Source organism: Papaver somniferum, unplaced genomic scaffold (genome assembly GCF_003573695.1).
Source record: "Papaver somniferum cultivar HN1 unplaced genomic scaffold, ASM357369v1 unplaced-scaffold_125, whole genome shotgun sequence".
Lineage (NCBI taxonomy): Eukaryota > Viridiplantae > Streptophyta > Magnoliopsida > Ranunculales > Papaveraceae > Papaver > Papaver somniferum.
The window spans coordinates 7,026,367-7,042,474 of record NW_020621603.1 but is presented as its reverse complement, the minus strand read 5'-3'; the positions used below and the strand labels follow the sequence as shown (position 1 = coordinate 7,042,474).

General features: G+C 43.0%; 1 protein-coding gene across 1 annotated transcript; it reads left to right on the top strand.

The window, feature by feature from the left end:
• The first annotated feature begins 8,038 nt into the window (after positions 1-8,038).
• On the top strand, positions 8,039-9,811 carry LOC113331266. The gene has a single exon (XM_026577994.1). It carries the CDS (start codon positions 8,039-8,041, stop codon positions 9,809-9,811), a length of 1,773 nt encoding a protein of 590 aa, XP_026433779.1.
• The last annotated feature ends 6,297 nt before the right edge of the window (positions 9,812-16,108 follow it).

Here is a 16,108-nt window from a genome sequence, read left to right as displayed (position 1 = left end):
GTATGAAAGGGAAACAAACATGGTGTTTGGTTATCAAATCTCTTTCTCATGTGTGGGATGTCAAGTCCCCAGTAAATTCAAAAACTATCTTTCTCGTAAAATTGTTTGATAGAACTTACTTGCTCTTTGGAGTCTCATTTGTACGAAACTGAATCTTCCCGAGCAACCTCTTCAAGGAAACCGTACGCATTAATTTCCAGAGAAGGAAGGCAACTCCTCCGAATTAAGCTTCTCCTGAACGATGCGCTTGAAGGCGTTGCATTCACTAGTAGGGTGATGAAGGAATCGATGATAATGACAATACCTCGGGTCTGTCATTTCTTGATTAGTCGGCGGACGCCACACAGAAGGAAGTTGCACTTCTCCGTCTCGTACCCATGCCTCCAGAAATTCCAATATCTTCTCCATTGGAAGTGGGAAACGTGGATATCTTGAGTCTAGCTTCTCTTGCGTTAGTAGACGTCGTGACGTCTCTCTGTGATTTTGATATGGAGCACGCTTCGGAGATGGAGTTGGTAAACCAACATGTGTCATCATATCCGCGGCTCGCTTGATTGGGTGACGGAATGCGGAAGGCATTGTAATATCACTGCTGAGTGAATGAATTGAATGCTCCCATCCGCCACACTCACGCGTCTTTTGGTTGATTTCTCCCTCCTCGAGCATTTCTTCACTTGGCTGAAAGGTCGTTGTGGATCGGGAAGTTTTCTGAGCTTCGGCAAGAGTCTTGAGATATAAATCTTCCAGCAAGGCTCCGTAAGCTGCAGGCTCCCTTTCTTTATCCGGCATATGTGGCATCCCAGACAAGTCTTTTCTTCTACGGAGTTGTCCCGAGTCTCTGTCGCCAGCTGGACCATGTTTTTCGTCTCTCCTGAGTCCCCTGTGGCTACGCGCTCTCTATGTATCTCCGCTGGTAAAGGCATGACTTCTAGATAAGGATTCAGTGTTTCTTGCACCGTCTGGGTAAATGCTTGCCGAACCTTCTTGTAATTGAGATTCTATATCATTCAAAAGGCGGAATGTTTCGCTCTGCCTTCTAGCGATACCAGCTTGATTTTCCAGGACGTCCTCCAGCATTCTAGCCACACTTCCCATGATATCTGAATCATCTATGGTTTCGGAGAATCTAGCGTACGAGGATACATCGTGAAATGAAGACCGAGATAAAAACCAAAAATGGATAGGTTAATGATTGAATCGGATCCAAGATCTATCCCGAGATTGAGAAGGTTGGAATATATATTGAGAATCCAATTTTGCAACTGAGAGATTAGTCTCCCACTATGGTTGCCAATTGTTTATGGGTGAAAACTATTCCTGCCGAATTTGGTAATTTGGGATGTGTGGATGAGGAATGAATCTAAACCCTAAACAAATGCACTGCACGGGAGTGCTTTGTGATTCGAGAAATCAATCTGTACAATTCTGGCCTAAACCAAAAAATGGTCGTTCCAGACTTGCTTCGGTCACAAAGTAAAGGAGATGGGGTTGATCTTAGGGAGGGAAGCGAAGAAGGTGTTGATATTGTGAAGGTGTTGGCTATGTATGACTTGTATCAGAAAGCTGAACCGGCTTGCAGAATGTAAGCTATAAGTTCCGGTGTTTGAATACGGTTGTATCAACACTTGCTTCTGTTGTCTTGTCGAAATAGGGAGGAGAACCTATTTATACAACTCATTGATCCTTACTCACGTATCTCGTGGGAAGTGGAAAAAGTGAAGTGATGGAGTAGTGGAGTTTCGGGTGTTAGTGTTACACGATCAGTCTTTCCCACATCTCCCATCATCACTAACCGTCCATGACTTCCTGACACGTTCTTGTGATGGCGCGTTGTGCACTGCACGCTATAAACCGCCATACCAATACCCCAGTATGTATCCCCTAGTTTGTGACATGATTGATGTCTCGAGTGTGTGGATCGTGGGACCCACAGAAGGTAGCATGTAATGATAGGTTAAATAACTAAGTTATTTGGAATTTGATACTTGTAAAATATCACGTGAATTCTATGCATGTTATGTATCGAATATATTCAGCATGTATGAAGCATCGATGTTTTATGGCTTAATGGAGTAAGTCACGATTAAGCGTATTAAAATAGATACATGTCTAGCCATATTTAAGTGATCGTTTGGGGCTGTACAGGTAAGTCCTGACTTGACCGATCACTTGGTGTGGTAGAGTGGCGGATGGTAATCACCACAACACCTCATTGACCAGTTAACTCCTGACCAGGGTTGTATAACCAAGAAGGTGAAGTTGAACGGACGAGATGATCTTTGAGACACTCATCTGCGACCGTTAGTGGAATTAGGTTTTATGAAGAGGTGCGCAAGCATCACTCTTCAGCTTGGTCGAAACCAATCTTGGGACGCAATTTTGTCCGGGCCGATCATGCATGCGTATAGACGGCATGCCGGCGTAGGCGCCCACACCTCAGTGTCTCGTGAAAGTGTGATATAAGCCACTCAATTTGTCCGGTGAAGTTGAGTGGTTGAGATCAATATGCGACAGAAATCCGGTGCCGCAAAAGCCGGGCGTCATGCCAACTTCGGGCGCGCGTTTCGAGACGACCAAGATTGGTCGGTCTTGGCCGATTAGTATGGTATACAGAAGGCGGGCTGATGTACACGTCCATACCTTAATACCCCATATAAACGTGATCTGAGCCACTCAATTTGTCCGGCAAAGTTGAGTGGTCGAGATTAGTTTGCAATTGGGAGGTGTGACCACGCCTAGTTTGGGCGTGCGAATCGAGACGACCAGGTATGATATGCCTTGGCCGATCGGGTGTGGAGATATGTGGGCCCATAGTGATTGTGTTGATACTCATTGGACCTGCTTAATCGACTCCTAGACCCTTCGTTCGATCAGGTGAAAATGGACGCTGGTGATCGAAAATCCTAATTAGCGTTTTGCCATCCGTGCATCATGCCTTGTTTGGGCGCACGAATTGGGATGACCATCCATGTTTGGTCCTGCCGATCAGTCATGTATGTAGGCGGTCCCACGGTGTTTGTGTTGACATGCTCTGGGCCCTTTGAATCTATATCTATACCCTCCATCTATGCCTGTGAAGATGGATGGTTGAGACTGATTTGCGACACATGTAATGTGATGCAGACCCTAAGTTAGGGTTTCTCGTCCACGCTGCTTTGGCTGGACGAATTGGAAAACCATGCTACCCTTTTGGGGAGGCCGACCATGCGGGGACTGCATTGGGCCGGGGGTGAATACTCCAATACCTGCTTGGGGGTTATGGATCTGATCTAAGCCATCCAATCATGCTGGTGAAATTGGATGGTTGATACGGACAGTCTGGATGCTCGATCGGGCTAGTATAACACTCTGAGAGTTTTAGCCTGTACGGGTATTTCGTACATGCCTCCTTATTAATGCTTGGAGATTCGTGTTGCTCAGCAGAGCAACACTCAGTCGTCATGCCGCATCAATAATGAGAATGGAGTAGTACAGGAAATACAAGGTTGGTTATGCATTAATTGGTAATGCTATAAGTTTATAGTGAAGAAGTATTCTCCACTTTATCAGTGGCTTTATCCTTTACAGGATGTTAGCGCATGGTTTTGGCTTTTACAATTTTAGCCTTAAATGAAAATCCACCATTAACAACCGATAACTAGGGTATTGTTTGGAAATGTGTTATGAGCTTTGTATGAGCCTTTTGGCTAATCTTAGAGTGCTTATGTGTTTAACAGTTACCCTTTATTAACAACGATCGATTCAAAGGACGAACCCGTGGATTGTTCATCTCGAGGTAGGCGAGGCTTGTCATCAATAGAGGTGGGAATCGATAACGAACTCTCTTGTATTCATTATTGTTTTACAAATCAATCTTTTGTGAAAACCATGCATATCTTTGTTACTATATGATAGTGTATGCATATATTATCTATGCGTAATACAAACTAGTTTTCTTTTACATTTTGGGATGGGTTTGGATCTTTAGAAAAAACTGATATCTGTGTTTTGGGAGTATTTATTTATTTTAAAAAGTGATTCTTTCCATTGACTGGAAAGTGGTTACAATCTTTGTTTATTGTTAGCATGAAAGGGAGAAGTTTCCTTTTGATTAGTGTGAGATGTGTTGCGCCCAAAACTTATAACTATATTTAATGCAAGGAATAGGCTAGTCTTGTGCAATATTGCCGTATATACCGGATTAGGGAAACGCATGTCTCATACATGGATGTTTACTGTTCTTTTAAATTACTTTCAAAAGTTATTATATTATGTTTTGGTGTTTGGAGAAAATGATGTTGAGAATATTATATATGATTGTTGGATTTACGCGTAGGCGAATTGTGGGCTCTCCATTGTGTAAGCACTTTGATCGGATGTAATGTTGTTACCATTATATCTCTTTAGATACTTGCTATGTAAAGTGCGCGTAGAATGAGGTACTGGTAGGGTACACATCGTTTTATGACTTCAAGGCCGGAAAACCTCACGATACTTTAATGATCACTGAAGAATCCGCAACACTCATGCCTTGCTACTCCGAAGGAAGACGTCGCTCAACTATTATTTATGTTGTGAATGTGTGCCAGTTTAATGGTTGGTAGAACCTTATATTTCAGTACAACTTATTATTTTAATATGCTTTATCTGTTTTTCCGTGTTTTAACGGTTTTCAGTAAAACCTACATTGACTTTAAATCATTCTAGTGATTACTTGAAAGTTAGTTGTTATTTCTGCTAGGCACCCCTTTTAGGGATGATGTGCTCACCCATTCCCACTTTCAGTTTCAGAGACAGATTCAAGTTATGCACGTGGCGATGAAAGCTTCGAGGAGTTGGTTTCGTTAGATGGTTAGCTTCCGCTATGTTTATTTTGTGTTTATATTATATTTGTAAACCAACTCATTATTAAATATGTATCACTTGAGAGGAGATCTTGTATTTATTTCACAGAGAGTTTAGATTCGGGTTAATCTTTGTTTAGACGTTCTTTCTTAGTGTTTTAAAATAGATATTTTAGATTGTTAGTGCCTCATTTTATAGTTAATCTCTTGGATTAGTCATCTGCTAGCTTAGGGGGCGCTACACAAAGCATTCAATATTCACCGTTAGATGAAAACCTGATTAGATTCAAGCTAATATCTTTCAACCGTTAGATCGAACTTAGCTTGTTACACACAAATGAAGTGTACCTTCATTTAGGTATGAGTAATCGTACCTAAACGTGTACACTTAGTTGGTTCAACAATACTTAACCAATGGTTATCCATATGAGCACTTTCATATCAACCTTATTCATCTTTATCCCTGGGAGTACTTTCTGTGATTAGGGTTAGTTCCTCCTTCCCACATTCTACCCATCAACATTGCGACCACAGTGGGAGGTTCTTAGCCTCTTTTCCATCATGATACTCCTAGGTGTGAGTCAGGAAGTACCAGCGGGTGGAGCAGTACCTGATCCAGATGACATTACCGTAGAAGATGTACAAGGGGAAGTGTTGAAGAAATACATTTCCGATCTGTAGTCACGACACCTATCGTACAAGGGGCAGGAGCACCCCAGGGTGCAGGAGCGCTCCAGAAGAAAGGAGAAATTCCTAGAGAGAAAGCTGCAGCTGAGACCAGCGAGCAAAAGATGTCTGAAATACAATAGGAGTTAGACGCGTCCATTAAAAGGCAACATGAGTTGCGCGGACGTCTGAAGAGAGCAAGGGAACGGAGCGCGGCATTGGTAGGCTTTGAAAGGGGACAGAAAATAAGAGCAAGAGGAAGCCTACATGTTATAACCGCAAGTGCACGGTGTCGGTTGTAGCTTGTGCAAATACGGGTCGAATCCACAGGGAATAGGGTGTGTAAGTTGAAGTTTCCTAAACTAGTTAATCTAAATGCAATGAGTGACAATGACACAATGAAGCAAAGAGAGCAAAACAGGGCCTACACAAGGTGAGTTAAAGGTGACAGTGGCATATACAATGGTATTTACAGGGCAGTGATAGTTGCAAAATAAACAAAACAGATGCAAACCAAGGCTACAAACCAAGGCTGCAAAATAAACAAAACAGATGCAAATCAATATGGAAAAACAGTTAAGAACCAAGGCTGTAAGCCAAGGGCAGGGAGGAGTTTGTGCACTGATTTCAATGCATAACAACTACAATTTGCAAGAAAAACTGAACAAGATGGCTAAGAAATTTAACTGAGCAGGGAATCAAAACAGGCTTGAAATTATAAGTGACTGTAAAAAGATTTGTGGCTAAGCCAAGGCTTAGAATCCACCTTGTGACCTAATCAAGCAATGCAATTCTAGGTTGAGTTGAAGACCTTGAGCATATATTAGAATGGGAGGAAAATCAGCTTGCTCACTGATATGCCCCTAGTATTGACTGTCTTTTGACAGCACAGTCAATCACAGGCATACCAGAGCACTGATTACTTCCCATTGCTCAAGAAAAACAGGCATCAAGATAACTATCCTAGCAATACATCATTCAACAGTGCACTAGAATGAGACTATCCTAAGAACAAATCATAAGAACATAACATAACATAAACATGAACAGGAGCTTGATATAAATTGTAACAATCACACACTCAAATTCAATACATGTTGGAGTTCAGAACAACTAAAATTAACAATGCATTTGAATTGAGAATCATGGAATTGAAAAGATTGATAACCCTCAAAGCTACAGTTCATGGAAATAACAAAACTAAACTATTCTACTGATGCTCTGGCTAATCCAGGCATACCTTCTACAACACCCAAGCCTTATATTTATACCCAATTTCAATTCCCCCAAAATACCTAATTTCTAAAATTAGGGTTTACAAATTAAATCAAAAATTCTTACCAACTACTTCTGATATCCACTCAATTAGCTTGACCCACGCTTCCTTTTCCTCTTTTGCTCACTCTTCTGGTACAATTTCCCTAGCTCGAGCTATTCCATCATTTTCTCTCCTAGGGTTTCAGGAACTGTGAAGAGGAGAAAGTGATAGAATAGTAGGCTAGAATGATGGGGTATTAGGTGGTAGTGATGGGTTCTAGTGTTTGGGGATTTGACGGCTCGTGGAGGGGAGTGGTGGTGGTTGAGGCGACGGAGAGGGTGGAGTTGGCAGGAGCAGAGCTCGACTGCTCGAAGGAGGAAGATGAGAATTTGGGTAAGGTGTGTTTGGCTGAAGGGTATAGGTGTTAGGTGTTTGGGTGTTGAGCGGATGCATCAAGTCTCGATGATTCGCAAAGCTGAGCCGTGGGATGCGGAAATGATAGATTAATCTAACGGCTACAAGTGAAGAGGATGGTATCGACCGTCGGATGCCTGATACAATGAAACTGACGGCTCAAGATGGAGTTAGGTGCTATAGTGTTAGACAGGAGCTTCAGACTTTGATGTACTGGCGATGCTGCGACCATAGGATGCTGAGATGATCCAATCTGACGACTAGAAAGGGAAACGGGTATGGATATAGGAAATGGATTTGGGTGAGGGTTTTGGGCCTTGGGTATGCCAAGCCCATATCTTCTTTAAGGACAATTCTTCCTCTTCAAGCCCAGTTCTAGCCTTTTGGTCTTGCGCACAACATTCTTCGCGGCTTCCTTGTGTGATTCCTCTTGGCTTCCACCACTTTTCTGATCTTTTTGCTCCGCTATTCATCCAAACTTTATTTATTACCTAAAAATGCAAAATTAGTTAATAAAAATATTTATTCTTGAAAACAAAGAAAATACAGAATATGGGATAAAATGTAGAATTAATGCACAAAAGATGAGTTAAATGCCAACAAAAAGATATAGAAATATGCACTTTTTAGCACTCATCAGCATCCACTAAAACAGTAAGCACAAAAACACAACTTCGGGCATGACAGAAGACGCGATCACCAAGTATCTAGAGGCCCATTATCGAGTAACGAAGCACAATGCTTACGATTCACTGGAACCCCCGTACTCCGCAGAAGTCGCTGATTACTTATATCCCGAGGATTACACATCGCCAAAATTCAAGACATATGGAGGAAATGGGAATGCGGGGGAACATGTGAGCCGTTTTAATCAGCAATGAATGCGTACGCTCAGGATGAGAGCCTATGCATGAGAGAGTTCCCTAAATCACTCACGGACAACGCTTTTACCTGGTATGATAACTTGAAACCCGGAAGTATCAGCTCGTGGCCCTCCATGGTACAACTTTTTCTGAAGAAGTTTTACTCCGCACAAAGAAGAGTCACAGCAATAGACTTGGGAAGGTGCACCCAGCGGGTCGGAGAAGAAATTGGGACATATATCACTCGCTTTCGAGATTTGACACTGGAATGTCACGAGGACATCCCGGAGGAGCGCTTGGTGGAGATTTGTATTCGAGGAATGGATGCAATCTTCCGGAAAAACTTGACGAACTTCAAGTTTCAAACTTTTGTAGAGGTCGAAGAGGTTGCATCCAGGATATCAGACTGGGCGGATGTTATGAAATCGGGGACAAGCAGACACAATTGGAAATTACATTTTGTTAACACTGCATCCAATGACCAAGGAGGTGACAGAGGAAAGGGAGGAGCTGCCTATTTCGGCCCCCACCGAGGAGGACAATCCGGCAGAAGAGGGAGAAGAGCGGATGGGGGAAGATCAAACCCGCCACCACCACTGCCGTGCAGTAGGGAGCACATAATAGGACTTCTAGAACAATTGGTGGCCAACAAAGAAGAAACTTTGCCGCCCGTGGCTACAGAACCTACCGCGGAAGATAAGATGCACGAACGATACTGCCATTATCACCGGAGGGTCCATCATCCGACTGTGAAGTGTTTTTATTTGCGCTACATAGTGCAGAGAAAACGAGCCATATGCGAGCTAGAATTAGGAGAGCAAAGCATCCAAAAGGACTCGCTCCCTCAGCACCAAGTTATGACGATCTCCCATGAACCCGCAGAAGGAGAAACCTGGAGACCATGGGAAGACACGGAGGAGGAGGAAGCATGTGAGGCGTCTGAGACAACCATATTTTCATACACAAATGGAGTCGCTAGCAAATTCGCCCAAACCGTTTTGGCCCAGCAATTCTTCTACTCCCTTGGTTTCAGTGCGGATCAAGTCCGCGAGGCATCCAAAGCCATCACAACAAATGCATCTGGAAAGATGTACAATCCGATGCCTAAGGAAGCTATTACTTTCACTGATGAAGATATATGCTCTCCAGGGGAACACCTCCGACCCTTGTACCTCAAGACACATATTAACAAGCAACCCCTCAAGCGAGCTTTCATAGATGGCGGAGCTTCCATCAATATGATCTCCCTACACAGATTGGAATCTTTAGGAGTATCAAGAACATCGATCAAAATGCGCGCAACAACCGTAAGAGGATTTGGAGGACAGACTCAGATGACAATGGGAATAGTACATCTGATGATGAAGATCGGGCCTATCAGAGCACTCACCCCTTTTTACGTGCTTGAGGATGATACCACTTTTCATGTCTTACTAGGGCGGGGATGGCTTCTGAACCACAATGTAGTAGCGTATACATATCACCAATGTGTCAAGACTAATATTGGAGGAAAACAATTCCGGATCCCAGCCATAAGTAATCCGTTTGGTCCTGAGGAGGCTTACATGGCAGACGCAGTTTTCTACACGCAACCAGTCACGGACCAAGGGGATCAGTTAGAGCATTTCACCACCCTCCCTAAGTGGGAAGAGTTCCATCCTGAGGAACAAATGAAAAGAAAGGCTAAATCGGTCTTTAGTCCATCTCGGATGGGACCTGCCTTGGGGACTAAGAGGGTTGTAGTCGAAACAAAACATAGTCAATTTAAACGCTTCTCACGTCCATAGGACAGACATGTTTACCGTTTATAGCAATTAGCCGAAGAAGCTTCCAATCGACAACATGACTGCGATATGTCATCGGCGGACGAAGAAATGATAGAACCAACCCCAGTGATTGAAGATTTGCAGGAAGAGGTAGAGCCTTTGATCTCAGAAAAGGAAATAATAGAAGGTTTAACTGAAGAAAGAACAAGACCCGATTCGACCCTCGATGGATTAGAAGAAGTAAACCTTGGCATGGAAGATGAACCTCGCTGCGTGCGCATTAGAAAGCATCTAGAAGGAGAAGAAAGGTCACAACTGGTCAACCTGCTCCGTGAGTATTGGGATGTGTTTGCGTTTACTCATGACGAAATGTCGGGTCTCGATAGCAGTTTGATCACGCACAATCTCAATGTCTCACCCGAGTATTAGCCTGTGAAGCAACAGAGGCGCAGCTTTCTGTAAAAGATAGAATTGGCGATCAAGGAAGAGGAGGAGAAGCTGTTGAAAGCCAATTTCATTAAACCGATCGAACACCCCATGTGGCTAGATAACATTGTACCAGTGGAAAAGAAGAATGGTAAGGTCCGGTGCTGTGTCGACTACCGAGATCTGAACCGGGCATGCCCTAAAGGTGATTTCCCAGTACCAAACATCGATATAATGGTAAATAACACATGCAGGTATGATATGTTTTCTTTCATGGACGAATTTAGCGGATATAACCAAATTAAGACGTCCGCGGAAGATGCGCACAAAACAGCTTTCCAGACCCCATACGGGAATTTCTATTATACTGTAATGCCATTCGGGTTGAAAAACGCGGGCGCGACCTACAAACGGGAAATGGTGGCTATCTTCCACGACATGATGCATCAAATTATAGAAGTTTATATAGATGATGTGGTGGTGAAATCCCGGGCACGAAAAGATCACCTCAGCTACTTAAGGTATGTCTTCAACAGATGTAGAAAGTATCACCTGAAGATGAATCCTCTCAAATGCGCTTTTGGAGTCACCTCCGAAAAATTTCTGGGGTTTGTTGTTACCGACAAAAGGATACAAATCGATCCGGATAAAGTTGAAGAGATAACTACTATGAGGTCACGCGCAAGCATAAAAGAGTTGCAGACTTTTATTGGTAAAGTGTCTTATATCTGAAGGTTCATCCCAGGGCTGGCGCAACTGTTATGTGCATTCACACCACTGCTAAAGAAGAACAAGCAGTTCCAGTGGGGAGATGAGCAGGAGCAGGCCTTTCAGAAGCTTAAAGAATGTTTAATCAGCGCGCGGGTCCTACCACTTCCAGTCAAAGGCGAGCCTCTATACTTGTACACTGCATTTACCAATGTAGCGATCAGAGCACTGTTGGCTCAAGACCTCGGCAACGAACAACTGTGCCCAATTCACAATATCAGTAGAGGGTTCAGGGACGCGGAGTTTTGAAATTTGAAGGCGGAGCAGGCATGTTTAGCGCTTATCTATGTCACACAAAAATTACGATCATATCTGCTTGCTCATGAAACCATAGTGGTGGCGACAGCTAATCCGATCGCTTACCTGACGACAAAACCAGTGCTATCCGGCAGAACGGCCCGTTGGTTACTACAGCTATCCGAGTTTGAGCTAAAATATCAGCGGTCGAAAGGATTCGCGGGCAAGCATTTGCAGATCTGCTAGCCACGTTCCCAGGTATGGATATGACATAAATAAATGATGAAATACCCTGAGAAGTTGCAGAAGCCCAGGAGGAAGAACGTTGGACGATGTTTTTCGAGGGATCGTCCTACGACTCTTATGGAGGAGCAGGGATAGTATTTGAGACGCCCAAGAAAGAATTTTTATCATTCGCTTTTAAGCTGGACTTTGAATGTAGCAACAATGTGGCAGAGTATGAAACTTTGATTCTTGGGTTACGAATGGCCGAGTAACTCAATATAGGGGCAATCGACGTCAAGGGAGACTCGAAGTTGGTCACAAACCAATGATGTTTTTCGACGGATCGTCCTACGGCTCTTATGGAGGAGCAGGATAGTATTTGAGATGCCCAAGAAAGAATTATTATCATTCACTTTTAAGCTGGACTTTTAATGTAGCAACAATGTGGAAGAGTATGAAGCTTTGATTCTTTGGTTACGAATGGCCGAGGAACTCAATCTAGGGGCAATCGACATCAAGGGAGACTCGAAGTTGGTCATAAACCAAATATCGGGTGATTTCCAGGTAAAAGAGGCACATTTGGCACCATACAGCGCGGAAGCTCAAGAACTAATAGCGAGGAGAGGAAGTACCGTCATCGAGCATACTGGAAGATCCACCAACAAGCATGCAAACGCATTGTCTACCATAGCAGCCAAGCTACAGTTAAACGAAGCCGATGAAGGCACCATAGTGGTAAAAAGAAGAGGACTGCCAGCACGTGGAAAGAAGATGCAACGTTCGAATTAAAGGATGATTGGAGAACAACATACATCAAAGATCTGACTAGAGAGGCGGACGATCAGTTATTGCCCGTTAAAGTGCTGAAACAATTTGTTGTAATCCTGGGAGCATTATACTTCCGGACATCCAGAGGCGCTTTATCACGATGTGTAGGAAAAACAGAGGCGCAAGAAATACTAAATCGCGTCCATTAAGAATCATGCGGAATAACAGGAGGAATCCCGTTGTACCGACGGCTACAGAGGATGGGCGTATACTTGCCAAATATGGCAGTCCAAACAGCGGTAGTCCAGGATAAATGTGATGATTGTCAAGCACCCCCACAGCAGACGGAAATATGTAGTGCAGAGATAGAGAACTGGAGATAACCTTACATAGAATTCATCCAGTACGAACGCCTACCGCTCAATAGACAAGAAGCGTTAAAAATTCAAAGGAAATCCGGACTATTCTTCATGAGTGAAGGCATCCTCTATAGGAAGAGTTTTGGGGACAAGATACTACGTTGTCTGTCATAAGAAGAGGCGGAGATAGTCATGGCTACAACTCACGATTCCAAGCATCAAGGTATGAGAAAACTCTTCCTACAGTTGCATGAAGGTGGGTATTACTGGCCGACGATGGAGTACAGCCGATCATGTGAAGAAGTGCCAGCAGTGTCAAAGCCATAGATCATTAATCCATGCCCCGCATACCTTGCTACATAGTGTCGTCACCCCATGGCTTTTTCATAGCTGGGGACTTGATATTATCGGGCCGATACGCCCAACTTCATCCGGGCGGCAAAAGTATTTCATCACCGCGACCGAATACTCTACCAAATGGGTTGAAGCTATTACACTCCGGGACTACTCAGGTGCCACGATCGCTGCATTTATCAAAGAACACATCATATGTCGATTTGGTGCACCTATGATTATACGCTCGGATAATGGTACTTCTTTTCTTAATCAAACTGTCATGGATCTGTTGAACCAATATGGGATCAAGTTCCACACTTTGACCATCTATTACCCTCAGGAGAACGGGCAGGCCGAAGCAACCAACAAAAAACTGTTAAGGATACTAAGCCGGACAGTGCATGATCATCCCAGTGGCTGGCATGAACAGCTGATGAGCGTCGTTTACTCAACAAAATAATAAGATGTTTCCACTAATTAACAAGTAATAAAGCAGTAGTAAGGATCGTTCCCACGAGGAGTAATGCAATTGATATGTTATCTAAATCATCGAGAATATAAAATAAGGATAAAAAGGATAATAAGAAAAAGATAATGAAGAAATCCTTCGTTGTTACTAACCTTTAACTCAACGTTGTACCCGTTTATCTCTTGTTAGAATCAATTGTCACCAACCGTAGAATAGCAGGTACGCTTAGCTATCCCCAAAAATCCTTGTATCACCGGATACGGAAGCGCTCGACTACCGGATTCTATTCAAAAGAACCACCTTGAGGTTCGCTTACAAGATGTAATTCCCCGACCGCATTAAGATTTATGAATTTAGGTTTGATCCCAGCAGTTAAACTCGGTATGGTCGGTCCACTTACTGGTATTGTCTTTACTCGCAATTGCTCCACAGAATCCCTCCGCAAGGTCTCGTGATTTCTACCTGTGTAGGAGACAAGCGACAATTACGGATCGACTCAACTCAACTCTCTACTAGCATTACAATAATTAATAGACTAATCTAGTTGGCCACCCAAACCAATCTAAGAATCAATCATAAACCTTTGATATAGCAAAAACAATCCACAATGATTAACTTTAAAACTTGAAACAAACTTGTAAATAATTGAGCTTCACAATTAGAACTTTGAATTCATCCTTAACAATAAAAAGAACAAAGAAAATAGATAGTTCTCCCCTCCAAAGGGGGAGAAAAACGGTGAGTAGAAGATCTCCCAAATTGTATCTAGGCTTTTCTATATATACAGTTTTGTAACCTCTTCTTGAAGAAACTAGAAAACCTAGCAAAGATAGGAAAGTGAACCTCCTTAAAAATTGTATCCCGTGCATCACACCATGTGCCAAAGGGTTTCCCAATATCGCCAAAAATCCCTAGCACAACTCACCGCCAAGGCTGTTCACCAAAGTCGTTAAAATCCCCAACAAAGAAGTCAGGTCCAAGGATGCTTGCGTATGGCTGAAGCCCAGCCCAATTAAATTCTTTCTTTTGTCAGTTCTATGGAAATGACAATACACCCTTAACTTCTCTCCGCCAAATTCACGGACACACATTTCTCGTGATCCGACTTCACGACAACAACAACTAAATATCATCATTCGAACATCACCTGCAGTTCCCTGTTTTATAGTTAACTCATCTCCGTTAGCTCCATGCTTCGAGCTCATCCTTTCTTTGTCATCTTAAACTCTTCTCTTCAGCCAAAGTCATCGCGACCACCTTCCAACATCTTCTATGCCATTCAACCACCGACCACCATCCTATCTTCTTATCGAGAATTAATCACAGAACTTCGTTGTTACTGCCAACGCAAAGCTCGTCGGCCTGAATCATTACAGCGTCGTTAATATTGGCAGCAGCATCCTGAGTTCATAACCTCCTTGTTCTAGCTTGAAATCATTACATCTTTCTTCGACATCCACAAAAGCAACTTAAGTCCACTGTCGTCACCGATATGAAATACCAATGGCAGCAGCGATCAAGAGTACATCTCTTTTCTCGACTACTGTCCACGAAACCCATTTATGAGTCTTCTTCATACCATCTAACCACAGAGTCCATTCAACATCACAAACTCGTGTTACTTCTCCATCTCCTATCAATGAACAGCCACAGTACAACTCCATTTTCATTACCGATATCACCAGCATCTTGTTTCCTCGAGCTCCACTGGCAGCAACCAATCAATAAACTCCGGCATAACCAAACTTGACAGCAACTTCATCACCACAGCTGCCTAAACTTCAACTGTGCCGCCAGCAAAGTCGACTTAGTGATGAAAAACAACCAGGGTCTCAACTGGTTTCTCCTTCCATGTAAAACCAAAACTCAAAACCAAACCGAACAAAACTCTTCCCCTGGTCCGTATTCTTCTTAGCTTCAAATCTTGTCTCAACCCATCGAACCTTGGCTAGACATTTCTTCCACCAGCACACATGTGGGCTACCCTTGATGTGAACTCCATAGAGTTTACACTTTCTTCCAGCAAATGTATGTGAACCATATAGCCCGTATTAAGCCCATGTTGTAGACAACAGACTCGGTACCTCCAACCCATTAAGTTCACGAGCTTCAGGTGTCTGATATTCCCACGTGACTCCCCGTAATAATTTCCATGCAATGACAATTCTGCCTCTCTTTTGGCAAATTGGACGATTTCTTGTTCTTTTCGGGAATAAGCTCCAAAATTCTCATAAAATATAAAACAAAGCTAATAGCACAATTTCGCTAGAAAACTAGCTAAGAAAGCATAACCAATCGATATTTAGAGAGATGTTTTTAAACACCTATCAAATTCCCCCACACTTAGACTTTGCTAGTCCTCGAGCAAACAAAACAAAACAAAACAAAACAAAAATAAAATACAACAACTCCGTGTCGTCGAGGATACGGTTACTCTTATCATGAATAACAGCCTTTAAACCCCTAGGTGTCCCTAGTGGAGGAGTTATAGTCTCGTGAGGGCTTACGAGAGATATACCCATAAAACCTTGAAGCCAAAACAAATAACAAATCAATTAGCAATTACTCCCCTGCAGCGGCGCCAATTTGATGAGCGTCGTTTACTCGACAAAATAATAGGATGTTTCCCACTAATTAACAAGTAATAAAGCAGTAGTAAGGATCGTTCCCGCGAGGAGTAATGCAATTGATATGTTATCTAAATCAACGAGAATATAAAATAAGGATAAA

Bases quoted from the DNA above. Each gene is read 5' to 3' on its own strand.
- LOC113331266 (XM_026577994.1), top strand. From the start codon at position 8,039: ATGAATGCGTACGCTCAGGATGAGAGCCTATGCATGAGAGAGTTCCCT.